Here is a 21,947-nt window from a genome sequence, read left to right as displayed (position 1 = left end):
AAAGTGTTCTGCAATCAACAATGGTTTCAGTTCTAAATGTTTCTGCCTTAGTTTCACGATTTCAGCAAAACTATATAAACAAAGGTATATATTTCAGTTGGTTTGGTTGGAGCAGTTAAACTTCTATGCAAACTCTATGTTCTTTTTCCTTCACTCAGTAAACTGGCACTCGTTTCTCATCAGCTATTTCATTTGCTTTAATATATTGTTCAATTTGTTCAGCATACATGATCCAGTTATCTGTTGTGTCTTTCTTTCTGATGTAGCTAGCCATTTCTGCTCTTTAAACATTTATTAGTATTAGTTTTTGAACCCACAGATTTCATTTGTTTTCTGCAGTTTTTTAAAATTTGTTTCTTTTCTCCCCCTTGTGAAAAAATTAAATATTTGTGCTTTTTCCAACTAAAATGTCTCTTTCTCCCCTTCTGAAGAAAAAAGTGTACTGCACTTTAATAGGTAGGTCGTCATCTCAGAATCATTTAAAAACTTACTCGTCACCACTGTTATATTTTGTATCTCCAGAAATTAATTAAAAGAAAAACTCAGGACCCAGGGATAACTCATGTATGTTTAGTTTTACTTTAGTGAGGTGTGCATGTATGACGTGGTGGTGTGATGACATGGTGGTGTGATGACATATGCCATTCATGTACTTCTTACATAAAACCAACAATTAATTAAGTAATTGAAGAATGCTTAATCAAAAATATATTTACAATATTACTCAGATATTACTGAAATATTAAATACACAATGGATTTCTCTCCACAGATGCTGCCTGATTTGCTGAGTAGTGTATTCTTTGATGCAAGGATTAAATTGGCACCTAGTTGTCATGAACATATTTATGCAATTTTATAAAATTTAAGGTGAGGACATTAAGAAAAAGTCTTCACCAAATCAGTATAGATTGCAATTTATGAAATTGGTAAGGAGCAAAGATTACCTTGAATATATATGTACATATTAAAGAAAAAAGAGGTTTAGAAGGGTCTATTTCACCTGGTACAAATGGTCATTGGCACTGAATGGGCCTTATGACAGGTATTAAAGAGCAGCTGCTCACTGAAGGTGGGAATGATCCTTAGTGTACCAGTCAATGGCAAGATGATCTCTTAGCTCTGGGGGAGAGCTAGGGCCAACAGTTTTTTTTATTCCTTCCTGGACTGAAGGTAGATAAATTGGCATTTTCATCTTTTTGTCTGCCTTTTGATTTAAAAAAAACCCAAGCTACTAGTTATGGAAACAACTAAAAGAAGTCATTGGAAAAGATGCCTCATGATGTAAAGGCTGCAAACTAGAGGAATATGAACTGATTTCTCTGGTTTCAGGTAACACACACCCTTCTGTTCCTTTATCTCTCCTTCTCATGCAGCTGGGTTCTTTCACATATTCCCTTCTTTTTAAACAGCTGCACTCAGCCCCCAGCCTCTGGTACCCACATTCTTTCCCTCCCCAACCTGGTTTTAGTTGCTTATCACCCTTACAGTCAACCCACTGGATATCCTATGTCCTCCCCCAACTGTTCCCATTTGCCCAGTATTCAACCCTTGCCAGGTTTCAATTATCGCCTTACTTTCTTACTGATTCCATCATCTGCAGCCTTTTGCTTTCTCTGCTTATCACCTCCCAGCCTCTGTTGTTATCTCTGCCCTTCCTGGCTCCATCCACCAGTCAACCCCATTTCACCTGCACTTGTCAGCTCCTGCTTCTTCCTTCCCTTTATGCGTCTTTATGCTGGCCATCTCCCCTTTAGTCTCCTGGTCCTGATACAGACTCTCGATCCACAATGTTGATTCTCTCCTTCCTTCCACCTATGCTGCTTGATCTGCTGAATTCCTCCTGCAGCTTGTTTTTTTTTCGCTTCATATCACAGCATCTGCAGTACCTTGAGTCTCCGTCTTGCTATGTGCACCGAAATCCGGGCTGATATCCGGCTTTCAACTACCTTATACACTCTGAGTCTATCCTTTTTGACATGATTGTAGTGGCAGGTAGCAGGATGGGAGCCTGGGTAACTGATTTGTTGGTTTCCTAGCCCACGTCTGACCTGTTGCCATGAGACTTTGTGGGTTTTGGAGCTCACATTGAGGACCATAAATTGGCTCTCCAGCAAATATAGCCATGCATCGACAATTGTGTAAGGTCTTTCTTGCTCAGATTTGTGATGGAGGGGTCTAGTACATTGTCTTTAAGTGTGAATATGATAGCATGACCATGGGAAGCTGATACTTGAGAAGTTTGTGGGACAGATCTCCCAATGTGGTTACACTGGATTTCTGGACAATCACAGTCGCAGGAACTATTGCCAGCTGCAGGAGCTTAAATTCCATGCATTGAAACTTGAGCAACAGCTGTCATTACTGCAGTCCCTCCAGTGGTTAGTTGCATGAAGTAAGTTGGGAAAGCTTATCAAACCAGTTCCAGGGATGAAACACTTTAGGTATGTTGATGAACAGGGGAAGCTGGGGTTGTTATCCAGGGAACAGAAGAGGTCGTGAGAGGAACTGATAAAGGTGTTTTGAATTATAAGGACACGGGGCAAATGGAGAGAAACTCCTCATTGCCAGATAAATCAAAAACAGGTTAGCACAGAACATGATGTTTTTTGGGAAATATGTATTACTAAATACACATACAAGATTCTGCAGATGTTTGGAAATCTTGAGCAAAACACACAAAATACTGGCAGAACTTAGTAAGTCAAGCAGCATCTGATGAAGGTTATTGGCCCAAAATACTGCTGTTTATTCTCCTCCATAGACTTGTTTAAATGCAAAATTAATGTGGCTCTGAGCCTAGTACTTTACAAAAGAAATGCGCATGAAACCAGGAAGGCATTGGGCTTAATTACTTAAAGGGAGAAACAGAACATTTTCCCTGGGTAAAGTCAGAAAATGAGACAAGTTATAAACTGAAATTACATTTTTTAACTAATGAATGATGCAAGAAGTCGTTCTCTTTTGAAAGTTTTCCCATGAATCCTGTTGCATATTCTGGCCATGCTGGCTTTTTTTTAAAACTTTTTTTATTGCATTTTTAAATGATTACAAAGTATGAAAAAACAATGTATATAACCCTTAACCCCTCCCCCCTAACTGCCCTATAGAAAAAAAAAGAAAGAAAGAAAGAAAGAATGCCTGGTGGTTGGAAGATCTCCACATGCTCCATGGAATTCGTAATAATTTTAATATGTATATTTATTTCTTTCCCCTAATAACCAATTGTTGACGGTTTTAATAGCCAGCAAACTGGGGGGTGTGGCTTCACCATTAAGGCCAGTAATGGCTGGAAATGTCGGTTGGTTAGGAGCAGGCTACCTCACAGGAGACGGATCCTGCAGGCAGGTTGGAGGAGACAAGGTCTGAATTATCACTTATCCCAGATGACCTGTCACTGTAAATTCACATTTCAGCAATGGTATGCCTTCTGAGGATATGCTTGTGGTGAATATGCTTTAAGAAGTTCTTAATGTATTAAAGTTTCTATACAACTATAAGTTCCTTTCTGTGCTTGTCTTTCCCCTCTCTGATGGCAAGTTGGTAATTTTAAACAAACAACTTTAAATAGATTAATAATTTTGGTGCGTCAGAGGAAGAAGAAATTTCAATGAACTCATTAACAATTCATGTCAGTACCCCTGAAAGGGAATTCAAGATTTACATAGAGAAAATGTAACTTGTTGGTCTAACTTACCTATAGAATTCACATCTCTTCGGGTCAGCTTCACTGAAAATAGTTTTCTTTAAAATTCTGCCAAAATGGAGAGGGAACCAGCACAGAGCAAAAATCACAACTAAAAATAAAACTGTTTTGGCTACTTCTCGGCGCTGAAAAATAAACACACAAGGACGCTTCAGTTCAATGCGTATTAACCACTTAAGTGGAGCCTCAAGCCAAAAAAGACATATCTCAAACCAAATATCTGTAAGATGAAGGCCTAGATTTATCAAACAGTTGGACTTACTCTAATGACTGTGGGGCCAGGCACAACTACAATGTCATATTTAAGTTTGCTGATGACACCCCAGTTAAAGACCGATTCAAAAGTAATGACAAATCAACATATAGGAGGGAGATTGAAAATCTGGCTCAGTGGTGCCACAACAACAACCTTTTACTCAATGCCAGCTGATTATTGATTTCAGGAGGAGGAAACCTGAGGTCCTTGAGCCAGTCCTCACCGGGGGATCAGAGACGGAGAGGGTCACCAACTTTAAATTCCTCAGTGTTATTATTTCAGAGAACCTGTCCTGGGCCCAGCACATAAGTGCAATTGTAAAGAACTTCCTTAGGTGTTTGCGAAGATTCAGCATGACATTAAACAGTTTGAAAAACTTCTATAGATGTGTGGTGGAGAGGATATTGACTGGCTGCATCACAGCCTGGTATGGAAACACCAATGCCCTTGAATGAATAGTGAATATGGATGGCCCAGTCCATGGTGGGTAAAGCCCACCCCACAGTTGAGCACATCTACTTGCAATGTTGTTGCAGGAAAGGTGCGTCCATCAGGAATCCCCACCACCCAAGTCATGATCTCTTCTTGAAGCTGCCATCAGGAAAAAGGTACAGGAGCATTAGGACTCACACCACCAGCTTCAGTAACAGTTATCACCCCTCAACCATAAGGCTCCTGATCCAAAGGGGATAGATTCATTCAATTTCATTTGCCGCATCATTGAACTGTTGCCACAAACTATGGAGTCTCTTTCAAGGACTGTTCATCTTATATTCTCAATATTTATTGCTGATTTATTTATTTTCTTGCTTTTTGTATTTGCACAGTTTGTTGTGTTTTGCACGCTGGTTGGCTGCCCTGTTGGTGTGGCTTTTCATTGGTTCTATTATGGTTATTGGATTTATTAAATATGCTTGCAAGGAATGAATCTCAGTGTGCAGGTGGTGACATATTTCATAATAAATTCACTTTGAACTTTGACCTAATCACAATTTTACATTGGCAATTTATATTTCATATTTCTACTGGAGTCATACAGTAGAGAAATGAGTCCTTGTGCCCACTGTGTTTGTGCCAACCATTGGGTACTCCTCCATCTTCCATTTTTTGCCCATGGCCTTTGTTTGTTAGGTGGGTCCAGTATGTAGACAGACTGACTAGAGGTGAGACCATACTGGATGTGGTACTAGGTAATGAACCTGGTCAAGTGATAACTGTTTCCAAAATGCCGGGTGAGCACGAGGCTTTGGATAGGTTTGCCTCATTGAGGCAGGAAAAAGGATGGTAAATGAGGGAATCGTGGCTGACAAGAAGCATACTTAAGGTTTAGCAAGCAATGATCAGACAGGGCCCTAGGCAGTTTCAAGATAGTCGTGAAGGAGTTCCAGAATGGACTGAAGAGAACTAAAGTGGGACATGAGAAGGCCTTGATGAGTAACATTAATGAAAACCTCAACATGTTCTACACATATGTGAAGAACAGGAGGATAATAGGATGAGGGTAGGACCAATCAAAGATAAAAGTTGAAATATGCGCCTGGAGATGGAGGAGGTAGGAAAGGTCCTTAATGAATACTTTGCTTCAGTAGTCACCAGTGAGAGGGACCTTAATGAATGTGAGGACAGAGTGAGCAGGCTGTTATGCTGGAATATGTTGACGTCAAGAAAAAGGATGTGCTGAAACTTTTGATAAACATTAGGACAGATAAGCCTCTGGGCAGGAGGAGATATGTCTGATGAAGGATATTGTGAGCAGCTGGCAAAGAAGAATGATAATAAATGTAATGAGTAGATCTTTTCACTATCTACCTAATGCCCCTCATGGTGTTGTATCAGCCATGTTCATAATGATGGGACTGGCTTGATGGGGCCTACTCCCACTCTTATTCCCTTGTGTTCCCTCATCAATGCACTTAGTTAACTTCTTGAAGAAATCAATCAAATTACTTAGACAGGATTTCCCACCTTTCTGACTATCCCTGATCAGTCCTCTCTCTCCATGTGCAGATTAATCCCAATATTTTCCAAGAATTTCCCTGCCACTGATGATGCACTCACTCACCTGTAATTACCTAACTTATTTTTGCTGTCCTCTAGTCACCAGGCACCCCTGTGCATTCAGAAGAGATTTGGGAATCTCTGCCAAAGTCCTCGCAATCTCCTTGTTTGTCTCTTAGGACTTATACACTTTTAAATCTATTAAAACTTTGAACATATCCTCCTTCTCAATGATAATTTATTTTAGAATTGCACAGTTCCCCTCCATAAATTCTCTAACCCCAATATTCTTGTCCAGAGTGAATACAGAAAAGAAATATTAATTCAAAACTTTCATCTAATTCCCCAATCCTGACACATTTTGAATATGTACTGTCAAACTCGATTTTTTACCCGGTTGTTCTCTTGCCCATAATGTACATATTTATGAAGTGCTTTGGGATTTTTTTTTTGCCCACCAGTGCTCTATTGGCTTAAAATGCTTTCCTCGACACACTTCAAAAAATCTACTTCCTCTAAGCATTTCTTTCTGAAATAATCACTGTTAATATTGAGGAAGTTGAAATCCTCTACTATTACTAACTAACTATTTCTTTGTGATTTGGTGACATATCTACCCCTACACCATCCCCACTGACTCTTTGAAGGCCTACGATATACTCCCAGAAGAGTGACTGCCCTTTGTTGTTTCTGAACTCCATGCACACCCTCCTTTGAAGAAACTTCTGAGGTTTCCTCCTTCCTTGCTCCAGTTACAGACCCCTAGATTAATATTTAAATGCAACCACCCCATTTAAGCCCTCCCCATATTGCATCTGAAGGTTGTATACACTGGAATTCTGAGGTGTCAGTCTTGCTCATCTTTCACCCATGTCTGTGTGACAACAATAATATCATAATCCTAAATTAATCACAACTCTCAGTTTATCTGCTTTACTGCTGAGGCTCCTCATTGATGTATTGCAGCCTTGCATTCCCGCAAAGTGCCTTATCAAATCCACCTGGACTAACATAATTTCCCTTCTATATCTGTCTACTGTACTGTTCTCTGTCTCATTCTTCTGTCTACTGAACAGCCTCACCCTTGCTGTACTCTTGAGTCTTATTTCCCCTTCAATTCCACTCCGACAACATTTAGCAAACCTCCCTGTAATGATGTTGGATCTCTTTCAATCCCTGTTTCATCCTCCCACACCAGTCTCACCAGTGGCTAAATCAATATTGACCATTTAACATCATTTATAGCACCAGAGATTTTTGGGAAGATCAGTAAACTGCTGGATTTCAAGGTAAGACCAACTACATAGTGACCTGACAGTTTGGAAATACTATTTGAGATTTCCTACTGGAACATTCCTGTACTCTGGGATTGTCTTAGCAGTAGGATCTGGACAACGAACTTGTCATGTTAAATTGTATCATTAATGGGAAGACACCCAAAAAATACTTGATGAAGGATGTTGAATCTGAAATATAGCTTTTTCTCCTTCTACACACCTGCAGAGTGTTTCAATCATTTTCTGCTTTTTTATTTTTTATCATCAATAATTTTTTTTTTGGTTTTTGAAGATATATGTGCACTTTGTTTAGCTAAATATAGAATGGTTAGAAGTGCATATTTCATCTTCTAGGAGCTGGTGTCCTGTCCCCAATGCTCCTGATAATGAACTTATGATACTTCTTGCCAACCAACAAAAATACAATGAAGTAATAATAAACGCAAGAGATTCCACAGATGTGGAAAATCCAGAATAACACCCACAAGATGATGGAGGCACTCAGCAGGTCAGGCAGCAGCTATAGAGGGAAATAAACAGCCAATGCTTTGGCCTGAAATGCCGACTATTGATTCACCTCCATAGATGCTCCTGACCTGCTGATCTTCCCCGGCATTTTGTGCGTCAAAGAAATAATGCAGGAGCATTAAACAAATCGGATTGAAGAATTGCTATTATATTGAGAACAACTCAAAGTATTTCCACATCTTTGGGCTTTCCACTAAAAGTGCAAGATTGTTAGACTGGTCTTGTGATTTTTTTTGGAAGTATTAGCAAAGTAGTTGACCTTTTCACTGTAGGTAACTAGAAGGGGTTTGAAAAGGCACGTAACTTACTGGAGACAATTTGGGAGATCTGAACTCATTGAAACTAGGAAGCTGGGTCAGTTTAATTGACACAATTCTTTAATATTAATTGATGAGCCAAAGATCTTACCCGTTTCAAGTGCTCACTCAAAGCGATCCTCAGACTCTTGTTCCTCTTATTCAGCATCTCACAGGTCATCAAAGTGTAAAAGAAGGCAGTGCAGGCTAGGGGCATGCAAAAATAAAACACAAACAACCACCAGTCCTTCACGTTGATGTAGAACTGTAAGAAAACAAATCACTCTCTGTTAGATGGAAACAAGACACAGCCAAACAAAATACACTGCTCATTTTTGTTATCCACATAAACAGCACTTTCAGATGTATTATCCCATTTTAAATTTGAAACCCATGGTTCAATATGTGAGAAGTGCCACGCAGGACACATCAAAGATTGGCAAAAGAAATAGCTGATTTTTCCAGTTGATGGGCAATGTTTCTCTGGAGAGCTAGTGGGAAAAAGATTGGAGCAGAGATTTCAGTTGTGATGCTTCCCATCCTAACTCTAGACAGATTCCTTAGATCAGGCATATCTGAGTAAATTTGGTTTTCTGGATCATCCTTTGATTTTATTATCACTGCTGATATTCCTTCCAACTAAGTACTCAAATGAACAAAATCAGTCCCTAATTCCATCCCTTTCCCTGAACTGTGTGTGACTGTATCAGAATATTCACAATCTTTGTACAGTCAGACCCACAGCTGACCTTCTGACCTCATACCTGTGCCATCTACATGATTCCTGCTTCTACCTCTGTCATACTGCAAACTCCACCTTGTCCTGGATTGTGAGCTGTTCATGATCTCATCCATGTCTCTGTAAGACAAAGACTCCATTTCCAATGCTCTACTGTCCTCCCATCTTCCACACCAACCTCTCCCCCCTAACTTAAGTTAATCAAACTTGAATTCATCAAAGCACTGTTACTTTCATTCTAAGTTCCAACAACTTTTCAATGTGCTCATTCTGAGCACCGTCACCTCTTTTGGTTCTGGTCCAGACTACTTTAAAGTTCTCATTTGATTTTCAAATCTTTCCGTGGCTTCCCTTGCTCACATGCACCACCACACCCTAAGTGCTTGCTCACTGCTCCATTGTTGGTTTTCATGTCTCCATCTGCCTTGGAAATAAACTTTGAGATTTCCTACTAGACCTTCTCCACCTGTTCTTTTTGCTTCCAAGATGACCCTTAAAACCTATCTCTTACCAAGTTTTTGTGAGGAGATGGTCATATGGATTGATCTTAAATAGAATGCAGCTTTAACAATTTACTAACATGAAAGTTAAATAACGTGGCAGTTGGAAATGAAGGAATAAGTAGGTGGTGCAGGAGAGTGGATCTCAATCTTGAAGTGGCATTCAGCCCTGAACAGTGGAGAAGGAGAAGTTTGATCCAAAGTGTCCAGCCAGAATCAAAGTTATTGCGCCACTGCTCCAGAGGAGGGAAGACAGGGAATGCAATAATCATAGGAGAATAGATGATCATTTCTGTAGCTGCAAATATGATACAGGCATGGGGAAATTGTAGAGCATTCTGGGTTGAGCAGTGGTGTGTTCTGAACTTCATTAATCAGTATGTTGGGGACCAACATTGTTTATGTCATCTTGAGAACATATACCTATCACTCTGATTAGTTAGGGGAAAGGACAAAGAGCAATCAAAAGTACAAATATTTAATTGAATGAGACTCATTTTAGTAGGTTGGAAATCAACCTAGATCTGATAAAACTGTAGGATTAACAGAATTAGGAGCAAGCTGGCAAGGGAATCTAAACATGATTATTTTAAATGGTATCTCTATAGAGGCAAGCCATATCAGAATTTTGCTATTGATTAAAATATGATCATAGTAACTATTATCTTGTAATTATTTTAATTACTTGATTAGTTGAAATAAATTTTTAAACACTTGATAAACTATGATTAGTTGAAAACCTTTCCACAGCATTGTATGATGAAAGTTCATTACTGAGTGACGAGAGCTCTGATTTGTACAGTATAATGTTTATCACGTAATCCAACTCTTGTTTGTAGAACACAATAAAAAACCATGAGGACAAATATTCATGACAAACGTGAAGATTTCATGTCAAAGAAGTTTTCATCATATATGCCTTCTGGCCCCAATGCATGAGTATTTATGACTTTGAGAGGTAAAAATATATTTTAATCATTAAAATCAAAAAGAGATAGCCAAAAAGATACAAAACAAAGAAAAAAATTTTAATGCTTAACAGACCAAGAAAAAAAAAACACCAGTCTTTTAAATAATGATTACTATTTGGCGAATTGAGAGTAAATATAATGATCATAGTCACATTGTGTTCTGCTTCATCAATAAAAAGTCATGCAATTATTCAGATTCATAGAGTCATTAAGCATTGGTATAGAGTAAGGCTTCTCAGAATTATTTCCAGATTGTAACAAACCATGGTGATCTCATATCCACACTCCGTTTCACTCCGTTTTCTTAAGTACTCATATAACTCCCTCTTAGCTGCTCTGATACACATGCCTTCATTATAGCTATTTACTTCTGCTGGGAAGGCATAAATGGGATGGATCAGTGATTGTTTTGGTTAATGGCTCATTGCACTGGAGTGCAAACTGGTTGGGAACTGTACCTTTACAAATGTGCCAATGAATTTCCTTCCCTGAGGCTGGAAGGGAGGTAGCAGACAAGTTTGTGCTGCTCACTGGGAGGGGGCGTTGAGGTTCCGAGGTGGAGATCAAGAACTTAATGGCACTGGCTGCAGTGGTCAGACACAAAGGCACATTTCCTGGATAGGAGTCTAGACTATTGGCACTTCCTGGAAGGGAGAATGGAGACATCAACACTCTTTCTGGAAGAGAGATTATGGATACTGGCACCTTTTCGCAAGGGTTGATAGCGGGTTACAGATTCCAACAAAGATTTTAGCTAGAACTTGAAGGTTGTGTAATGTTTTTGTTTCTGTGTTAAATATTAAAGTTTAATATTCTTTCTTAAATCTCCTTACAATATGAGATCTTGGTTAATTAAATTTGAAACTGGACCAAGGAAGAAGCACGAAACAGTTCAAGGTCACTCCAAAACAAAACAAGAATAATGATCATTTCCTAAAAGAAATGCTTACTCTAAGCCATTCAACAGGCTGTTGAAAGATTCAATAGGAATAATTGCAGGAATAACAACAAGCTGGCTTTTCCTTTAGTTATGTACTGAAACATGCCACAACAGCTTTAACAAAATTTGGAAAAAAAGAAAAAGAAAAAAATGAAAAAGAAAAGAAAAGATGAAAAAGAAATTAAATGTTTAAGCAGAAAGGTAGATTTTAAAAGATGTCTTAAAGAAAGGAGAAGAGATACAGTGGGAAAAATGTATGAAGGGAGGAATTCCTAGAATTGAAAGCCTTGCAGCTGGAGGTAAAATTGTTGATGGTGAGATACCAATACTGGTGGTGTGTGGAGTCAGATGAGAACTGAGATCTCAGAGGGCAGCAGAGCTTGTGATGGTCAAGGTGAAAACAATGGCCAAGCACCAGGCTTAGAAAGCAAAGGCAAAGAAAACTGAAATCACAGCACGGCTTAACTAGCAGCTAAAGTAGGTCAATGAAAATGTAGGTGATAAGTGGCTGGGACTTCCACAATTTCAAGAACATGAAACAGATCCCTCCCCACTGTCAGAAGTGTTTATGTGAGGAGCTGCCTCAAGGCGGCAACATTCATCTTAAAAGATCCTCTCCATCTGGGCCATACTATCTACCATTGGACAGGCTGTAGAGAAGATCCTCACCATCTGGGCCATACCATCTACCATTGGACAGGCTGTAGAGAAGATCCTCACCATCTGGGCCATACCATCTGCCATTGGACAGGCTGTAGAGAAGATCCTCACCATCTGGGCCATACCACCTACCATTGGACAGGCTGTAGAGAAGATCCTCACCATCTGGGCCATCCCATCTACCATTGGACAGGCTGTGGAGAAGGTTCCTCACCATCTAGGCCATACCATTTACCATCGGACAGGCTGTAGAGAAGATCCTCACCATCTGGGCCATCCCATCTACCATTGTACAGGCTGTAGAGAAGATCCTCACCATCTGGGCCATCCCATCTACCATTGGACAGGCTGTGGAGAAGTTCCTCACCATCTGGGCCATACCATTTACCATTGGACAGGCTGTAGAGAAGATCCTCGCTATCTGGGCCATCCCATCTACCATTGGACAGGCTGTAGAGAAGATCCTCACCATCTGGGCCATACCACCTACCATTGGACAGGCTGTAGAGAAGATCCTCACCATCTGGGCCATCCCATCTACCATTGGACAGGCTGTGGAGAAGGTTCCTCACCATCTAGGCCATACCATTTACCATTGGACAGGCTGTAGAGAAGATCCTCACCATCTGGGCCATCCCATCTACCATTGTACAGGCTGTAGAGAAGATCCTCACCATCTGGGCCATCCCATCTACCATTGGACAGGCTGTGGAGAAGTTCCTCACCATCTGGGCCATACCATTTACCATTGGACAGGCTGTAGAGAAGATCCTCGCCATCTGGGCCATCCCATCTACCATTGGACAGGCTGTAGAGAAGATCCTCACCATCTGGGCCATACCATCTACCATTGGACAGGCTGTAGAGAAGATCCTCACCATCTGGGCCATACCATCTACCACTGGACAGGCTGTGGAGAAGTTCCTCACCATCTGGGCCGTACCATCTACCATTGGACAGGCTGTAGAGATCTTCACCATCTGGGCCATACCATCTACCATTGGATAGAAGGTACGGAAGTCTCAAGTCCCACACCATCAAGAACAGCTAATTACATTGAACCATTTGGTTCTTGCACCAACCTGCACAACTCTAATTACTACCTCAATGAAATGACTCTATGACCACATTAATTTGATTTTTTTTCTCTAATTGAGTTCTTGCTTGTATAATTTACATTTTTCTTGTGAATGTTGTGTATCTGATGCTATGTACCTGTAATGCTGCTGAAGGCAAGTTTTCCATTGCACCTGAGCATACCTGTGCACGGAGGTTAGTGAATGTCTGGAATGAGCTGCCATAGGAACCGGTCAGGGCAGGTACATTTAACAGACCTTTGGAAAGCTGCATGAAGAGGAAAGGCTTGGAAGGTTAAATGTCAAAAGTGGGTAACTGAGCCTAGCAGGGTTAATGCTGTGGTCAGCATGAATAATTGGGCCAAATGACCTATTTCTGTGCTGCATTACTCTATGATTCTATGACTGTATTATTACATACCCTGTGGGTATCTTGTGACTGTCTTATGACCATGATGTAATTGAGTATCTGGTGAGCATGATGTAATGGTCTTGTGATGGTGGGGTGATGTAATTTCCTGCCAGTGTGAGGTCACATGATGTAATTTTCCCGCCAGTGAGAGGTCATGTGACGGCCTGTTTCAACAGGTATAAAACAGGAAAGCCTTGTTGTGACACAGGTCAGTTCGTAGTTTAATTCGTCAGTTACTCTGTTATGCTGCGTATTTGTCTCGTAACACAGTTTTGTTTTAAAGTGGAGTTTTAATTTCTATCTTAAGTCTCAAAGGTTATTGCCAGCAGTTTCCCCACAACGCTGCCAGTTTTAGTCCAGTCGGAGAGTGAAGAATTTATTGAAGTGTGGGAACCCGAAGGATCGAGTAAAGTTGGTATCGTCGGTGGTAATACAGGATTGACCTTATTGAATCCTCGTTCAAGGAGGTAGTAACCTGCATCCGAGATAGCCCCTGCATTGTGAAAGCAGAAAGGGCTGGGCGCAGTGTTAATTGCCAGGGAAAAGGTCAGTTCCTTTAAGCCGTTTTTGTTTCCTTCATTGTAAATCCTTTGGGCAAGGCATATTTCGGCTGGGATTCAGCAGTAATGCCACACTGTCGAGGAATTCGTTACTTCAGGAAAGTCTCTCCTAATTGACTGTGTAATATCATTTGGACTTTCGCATTTACCACTTTTAAGAACTGTGTTTACATTTATCGTTTTAAGAATTGTTCGAGTTGCCATATAGCAGTTAACTTCTGGTTAAGTTAATTGTTTGTTTACTTTTCATTTGTTGCTGAGCTGAGTTTAAATAAATGTTTCTTTGTTTATAAAAAACCTGTCTCAATTCGATATTCATTGTTGCCGAATCATAATAGTATGTACTTGTGCACATGACAACTTGATTTGAAGAGTATTGGAATAGTCTAATCTAAGTACAACAGACACGGAAGAGTAACACATTTTAAGGAAAGCAATGCAGACAGTACAGGTTTGCATGCTGCAAGCTGTTCCACTTCCAAGCAGTGATGTGCATGCTCTAATGATGGCTGCAGCTCTGAGGTGAACACTTTGATCAGTTTCAGAAAGTTTCACGCATAACAATGCAACCTTGCTACTTGATGAGTTAGCAACACACAGGTAGGCCACTGCAGGTTCATATATTTGACAGAGTAAAATGTTCTTTTACATTACAACATGAACTGGATATTTTTCTAAAGTAACCCAATGATACTTAATATAAAGGAAATTACCTTGTATTAAAAGCTTTCAGCTATTTACTTCAGTAGGGGAAATCTTTTCAAATAATAAAGGAAAATGAAGGCTAAAATCTCCTCCATGATCAGTGCTGGTTTGTTAGCCTTCTCACTCACTGACGACCATATTCAAAACTAAGGAGTAATTAAGGAATAGCTTGTCATCACAGTCATAATCAGTGACGGTATTCTTGCATGCGGTCAAATGGGAAATCATTGCCATCTGTTTATTTGGAATGAAGTCAACAGTGAGAAAGTGAACTCAGAGAGGGCAAAAGGGCAGAAAAAGAAGGACTAGAGTGAGAATTGCTGATCCAAAGCTGGACATGGCTTGTTGGTGTGACAGATGTGGGCTGCAGGTATCTGTGCAAGAAGAACTGGAACCAAGTTCCTCATTTTGTATTTGTTCTTACACAATTACCCTGTTGACAATTTTATTTTCAATTCCCACTCCTATCACTGTAATGATTTTACAGATATTTGGCCATTGTTGTTTCTAAATGGATTTCCCCAACCAAATCTGTCTAAGACCATAAGGTTTGACTGTCTAAGACCATAAGATATAGGAGGAGAATTAGGCCATTTGGCTCATTGAGTCTTCTCTGCCATTTCGTCCTGGCTGATCCATTTTTCCTCTCAGCCTCAATCTCCTATCTTCTCCCCATATTTTTGACTAATCAAGAATCTATCAACCTCTAACTTAAACATACCCAACTATCTGGCCTCCACAGCCACCTGTACAATGAATTTCACAGATTCACCACACTCTGGCTAAAGAAATTCCTTCTCGTCTCCATTCTAAAAGGACATCCCTCTGTTCTGAGGCTGTGTCCTCTGGTCTTGGACTCCCAGAGGACACAGTCTCTGCATAGAGGGAGGTCCTTTGAGTATGGTAAGGAAAGGTGTGGGGAATGGGATTAGCAAAGACATCTGACACCTTCAGTGATACCAAACACCAGGAGCACATCACATGTTGGATGTAAATGTGCTGGAGGAGATGGGTCATAGGAGATGGCTTACTGTGCAAGAGAAAAAGACTTGTTTTTTTTTCACTGAATGTCCCTGGAGTAGTCAGAGGTTCAAACTGGGGAGAATGAGGCCCAACAACTTTTGATACAATCCTGTTGAATTTGCTAACGGTTTGCTCTTTATGGTGGATGATATTTCATTGGAAAAGCACATCTGTGCTCCTCTAGAACAGAGTGAGGATGGGAAGTATTCCATGTAGGAATACTAATTTAAGCAAATAAGGAAAATTCAGCATTTTAAACGGGGACAAGTCATTACATTAAGGAAACTAAGATTACAAATGGAAATATAGTGACTGCAGAGGTGCTTGCCATTTAAGAGATAACATTCTGGCAAATAATTTAACTATTTTAAGAAAAGATTACTATATAAGGAAGTAAAATTCTCAAGCTGTCTGGTACTCATGCCAATCATTTTAGAACCTTGAGACTGAAGATGAACTATTGCTCAGGCAAGGGTTTGATCCAACGTATCTCCACAGGTGATAAGCTTAGAGAGGACCATGCTTATGCAGTTAAATTGAAGGCTGAAGTGCAACAAAAACATGTCTTTAAAATATAGGAAAAATAACTTCACAGCATGAGGATGTGGGATATAATACATCCTGTTTGCAGATAGAAATGTGCAAACTTCCTTCTGCCTTTCATGATAAACTGTCTTTCATGCATCATATCCATCTGTGATATTTTAATTAGGCTTTTTCTTCATGCTCACAGCTAAAATATTGAAACTGGACCAGTTAAGATAATTGATAGAAAGCCCACAGCCATGTGGGCAGCAGTAGGTTTGACTGGCTGCTAAACTGACCAATGCCTGACCTGCTGAAGATTTCCGTTTTTTTAATTATCCAGACTGGCTAGGGCTACCTAAAATGAAGCAACTGGGAGCTATCTTACTAAATTTAGAATGTTTGGTTTATGGCCTGTAAAGTGAATTAACTTGCTGGTGGGAATGGGGCAAAAAAGAACACCGTACAATTGATGTATTTTCAATGAGAACTGTACTTTGCTTACTTACAATTGGATGCTTGAGTGAGACATTTATCCGTCCATTTTGTGTTCAGCAGCGAACAAGTGGCACCAGCCACGTCCATTCACTAATAAAATTTCCAAGTGATTTTCCTGGAACTTGCTACGTTTGTAAATCTACTTTACTGTAGAGTCCTTTAAGGACATCTGGGACAACAATAACTGTACCTCCTTCATCAGACTGTAGAAAAACAACTGAGCAGTACAGGCTAAAGATAGTCTGATGATAAAACTTCTCACAATTTTACAGGAGAATGGGGTGCTTTTGAGACGCTTTCAACCATCCACAACTGAGGTCATCCAAAACTCGACAGCCTTATTCCTGATTCTTCCTTGCACTACTTACCCATCTTTTTCTTAGTCAGTCCCTCAGGATGAAGACTGGCTCGCTTTTAGTCAGGCTTTGTGGGTTGCCGGATAATTGATGAAGCTAATGGGGGAACTGCAGACTCCTTCACAGATGGAGCAGGAAGTTGCTGGCTGGGTTGTGAAGTGGATACTTTGTGATGACTCAAGGTTCTCAGTGTTTCTCAAATGATCCTTTTTCACTTCAACCTGCCTTAGCCTATAGATTCACACAAGTCAATGTAGATGTTGCAATTTTTTAGTAAGATTTATACACATCCTTGATTTTTTTTTCTCTCGTCTGTTCAGGTGAATGGTATTCTCCATGCAATTAATGTGGCCTGCTTAATAGATCTCACTGCGTGTAACAAGAGCCTCACTGGTGAAGATAATGGTCTGGAAGAGAACAATAGTACTTAATGTTCAGGATATCACTTCAGTGACTTTGGACGGTATTGTCAAGCAGCATGGATGACATTCTTTCAGTACCTTGAGGTGCCTACTGTAGATAGTCCAAGTTTCAGAAATATTCAGAGGGTAGGTAGACCATCTGGCAGGCTTGAGCTCTTATTCATCAAACACTTTTTCCCTCAGTTGCCTAAGGCTGTGATGTGCACTGGTCAATGGTAAATTTTAGTATTGATGTCCACCTGTGCTTTGCTGAGAAATGTTCCACACTTTTCATGGTCCTGGCATGGATTTGTTTTGTCAAAGGATGGTGTTATATAGTGGGGGTGGGTTGGTAGAAAATTTTCAGAAAGTTGAGTGTAAAGCCTATCCTTCTAGCTGCTCTAGAGAATGGGCTAACAATGTCATCAAACTCAGCTCTAAGTCTGCACAAGCCACACTTCTGTGTCTGCTAGCCTGCAATGGTGCTTGGTTAAGTACAGTCTCAATTTAAAAATTCTCTTGCTAGTATTTAAATCTCTTCATGCCTTCCCCATCCTCATTTCTGTAGCTCTTTCAACCCCAAAACACACTGCATATGAACTTTTGACTCTCAACAATGTCCCTTGGTGGCTCAATCTCCAGTGCTCAAGGCCTACACTCTGGAAACACCCCTCTGATCCTCTCCATTTTCAAATTGCTCTCTCTCCATTTAAGAGCCTCCTTAAAACACACCTTATGAAATCTTCCCCAATGTTTCCTTGTATGGTTAAGTGTCAATTGTTGTTTGAATGTGCTCCTTTGGAATGAATTTGAGCATTTTACTATGTTACATTGGCTCTGAAAGTACAAACTACTGGTGTAGCTATAGTGATCTCCATGACCTAAGCACAATAACTTGATACTGGGCCATGTGTACTATTTCAAATCAGGTCTCATCAGCCTTATGCTGATGTACTTTTGAGACTCTTTTTATTAGATTCGGCTTTTCTGATTTTGTAGATTTTTGGCCTTTACTGCTTCCAAGTGAATACTTCCCAAAATGTGTTTATACTAAAAAAAAGACATCCAAAACATGTCACAAATGAAAATGAAAACTATACAGCAGTAAAGAACCACTTGAAAAGAAACCTGGTTAAAATATTTTCTTTGCCCTCCCTACTGTTCAATAGAGTTCTTTTGTCCCACTGATATACACATTGTAAAGTAGGAAGCAATCATGTGTGCTAGTATTTACGTAAATGAAGAGCAGATTTAAATATGAAAGATAATCTTCATGGTAACAGGGGAAACTTCAATGTTAATCACTTGTTGAGATACCTACAGTTACTGCAAATTTGGTTTTACTCATAGGTCATTTTACCCTCTAGGACCGCAACCTTGTCATAGGTTTTGGATGAAAGCATGCCTCAATGACCTGGAGTACTTTGGCTCTTGGTAGGGTCACCCATGCCAACAGGTCAAAGGGTAGAGACCAGACTAAGAGTGGTCCATTGGTCCTCCAGGTGCAGAGGTTCACCATAAGGCTAACAATCCTGATTGGTCAAAAACACAATAGTTATGGAAACAACAATGAAGAATCCTGCTATACAGACAGAGGTGGAGGACCCTCATTGCAGCCAGTGGCGTAATGGGCAGAAAGTCAGTAAGTAATTTCACTTTCTGCCAATGACAGTAAGAATCCATGAGTTTACAACCTGGAAGTGAAACCAGACCTAGAGCATTAAGTGTCTAATACCAACTAGTAAGGATACTAAATTTCATTTGGCCTGGATTTTATTTGCTTTCATGACACCTGTTTTAATAAACTCAGCATTTCATTTCAACCCTTTTCTATTCTTTAGTTTGCAAACCATGTAATTGCAAATACCAGTTCATAACAGATAAAATCACTAAGTTTTTGCTGCTTTCTTATTTTTATTTTATATGGTGATACTTTGCATCTTTATTGTTCTTCATAGCAGTCCTACCTTATTAAACGGTGTTTTTGGAAAAAGGAAACAGACATGGAGCAACCTTTCTCTGTATTGCAGCGGATATATGTCAAAGGCCATGGCCTCAGGAATGGCCAAGACAATAGAGAGAACCCAGATAATAATGATCTCTAACGCTGTCTGCAGGGGAACTCCAGTCCCCTGAACGCGACTCCAGGACACAACAGCTCGGTACCTGTGTCATATACAGAGAAATATCTATTAAGTTTTCTTAAACATGATGGATCATTATTTAAAACAGTATCCTCCATAACCTGTCCATAGGGAGTAAATTTTCTAAAACATTTAGCATATAAGTGACTTATTAAACATAAACGCATTGAAGGATTCCAAACACAAAAAGAGAATTTTGATCAGTCCACCACTACTGTCCAACTCACCTGGAAATACCATACACTGCTCCTAATGCCTATCTATTCAAACATTTACTTCATATATTGTGATGTTAATTTTAGGAAAGCAATATTCTCAAAACATCTGTCAGCCTTCACAAACCATTTCTGTCACATAAGCAGTACGTAAAATGGAAAATATGTAGCCCAGATAGCAAAGAATGAAAAGGATGAAGGTTGAAATATTTTGCCTCCAATTGCAGTCACGCACATGGGAACATTAAACATGAACTTTATGATCAGAGAGATGACAGTCCCGCAGCAGCTATGGAGATGTTGCATCAGGGTAAAAACTGAATCCACCACCCCCTCCTCACCTCCACAGATCTCTGCCTGGAGTATTTGCTCAGAAGTGAAGCAGAGCACATTGAACAGAATGTGAAGCAGAGTAATAGCAGACTGCACTGCCGACTCCTCTGTGCTGTTATTTACGCTCCAGTAAACCTCCTCCCACTCTGTTTACTTAAATTTCTGCTAACAGCATTTTCTCCAACTTCCTTCTCTTTGATGTTTCTCGGACCTTGCGTAAATCCTTGCTGTTAGTTTCAGCCACTTCATGAACTCTGTTCTCAGCCCTTACTTGGTGCCAAGCTTTCGAAGCAATTATTTTTGTGTTGCTCAGTGCAGGAAGGAATCTAAGTATGGAATGGTATTGAATTTCCCACTGGGAGCTCAGGATTGAGCAAATAAAGCTACTGTATCAATCTCCTCTCGGTCCTGAAATTCGACGTTTCTATTTTCTGCAATGGAGTGGCAGGAGAACGTATAAGTAAGCTCAGAGCAGAAATGATCAAAGGGTGAAGTTCAGGTGATTGGGTGATAGTGAAGGGTTGATGTTAGGTTTCTGGTGTTAACCTCTAGAAATAAATTGTCTAAAGAAGACATGGCATATTGAGAGAGCTAATTGCAAAACATTGAGTAAACAATTGTACCTCCTAAAATGCATCCAGCTTCATTCCCTTGGTAGCTTTAATATGTATTATAGACCATATATATTCCATGTATTGATGCTATTTAAACATTCTATTAGATGTACAGACCAAAAGGCACACCACCTAAAAGACATGCTTTTAAGTCAGGAATGTCTCCTGTTAGCTAATTAGATATTTGAATTAACAAGTAGGTGTACAGGCGTATCTCTTAAGTGGTGACTGAGTGTATAATTTCCCTCCAATACTCATACAGTATAGACAAGCACTGTGTAATTCCATTAATGTTTCTATTGCAACATGCCCGTGTGTGGCAGTTAGCTTAACACTTTGCAGAGCCAGCTGTAATATTGGAGTTCAATTCCTGCAGCTGTCTGTAAGGAGTTAGTACATTGACCTTGTGTATTTCCTCTGGGTGCTCTGGTTTCCTTCCTCATTCCAAGGATGTATGGATTGTGGGCATGCTACGTTAGTGTTAGAAGCATGAAGACACTTGAGGGATGCCCCAGCACACCCTTGGACTGCGTTGGCCATTGAGGCAAGACTATGCTGGGTTTAAATATTTCAACGTACATGTGAGAATTAAAGCTAATCTTTATAGAGCTCATCCTTGTACAATCAGTGGGAAAGGTTGGGCAAGCTCAGGCTTTTCCCTATGGAGCAAAGGAAGATGAGAGGTGACTTAATAGAAGTGTATAAGCTGATAAGTGGACAGCCAGCATCTTATTTGCTGGATAGAAATAGCTAATACAAGAGGGCATAATTTTAAGGAGATCGAAGGGAAATATAGGGGGGATGTCAGAGCTAAGTTTTTTTTTACACAGAGAATGATGGGTACATGGAGTGCTCAGCCAGGGTGCTGGTAGAGGCAGATACATCAGGGACATTTAGGAAACTTATAGATAAGCACCTGGACAAAAGAAAAATGGAGAACTATGACGGAGGTAAGCATTAGATTGATCTTGTATTAGGTTTAAAGGTTACCACGATTCTGTACCTGAAGAACCTGTACTGTTCTGTACTTTTCTATGTTTTATGAACTTCATGAATGAGAATAAGTTGCATTCCCTATGACCAAGTTGGCAAAACCTGCATGCAGGTAGTTCTGCCATAATGCAATTCCTTAATGTGAGTTGGTTATAAGATAACTGATGGATTAGAAAACATTATTTGCAGTATGAGGGCCACATTGGTTAAAGCACGAATGTG

At 40.0% G+C, this 21,947-nt stretch overlaps 1 protein-coding gene across 1 annotated transcript in view; it reads right to left on the bottom strand.

Moving 5' to 3' along the window:
* The window catches only part of ednraa (endothelin receptor type Aa), a 48,452-nt gene that overhangs the window by 8,016 nt on the left and 18,489 nt on the right, over positions 1–21,947 (bottom strand). The window contains exons 3-5 of the mRNA XM_059965011.1: positions 19,394–19,592; positions 8,173–8,325; positions 3,697–3,830 (exon numbers count right to left, since the gene is read on the bottom strand). Coding sequence (XP_059820994.1) covers positions 3,697–3,830; positions 8,173–8,325; positions 19,394–19,592 — 486 coding nt within the window. The remainder of the gene's footprint in view (positions 1–3,696; positions 3,831–8,172; positions 8,326–19,393; positions 19,593–21,947) is intronic.

Source organism: Hypanus sabinus, chromosome 3 (genome assembly GCF_030144855.1).
Source record: "Hypanus sabinus isolate sHypSab1 chromosome 3, sHypSab1.hap1, whole genome shotgun sequence".
Lineage (NCBI taxonomy): Eukaryota > Metazoa > Chordata > Chondrichthyes > Myliobatiformes > Dasyatidae > Hypanus > Hypanus sabinus.
This window is presented reverse-complemented; position numbering and strand designations above follow the sequence as displayed.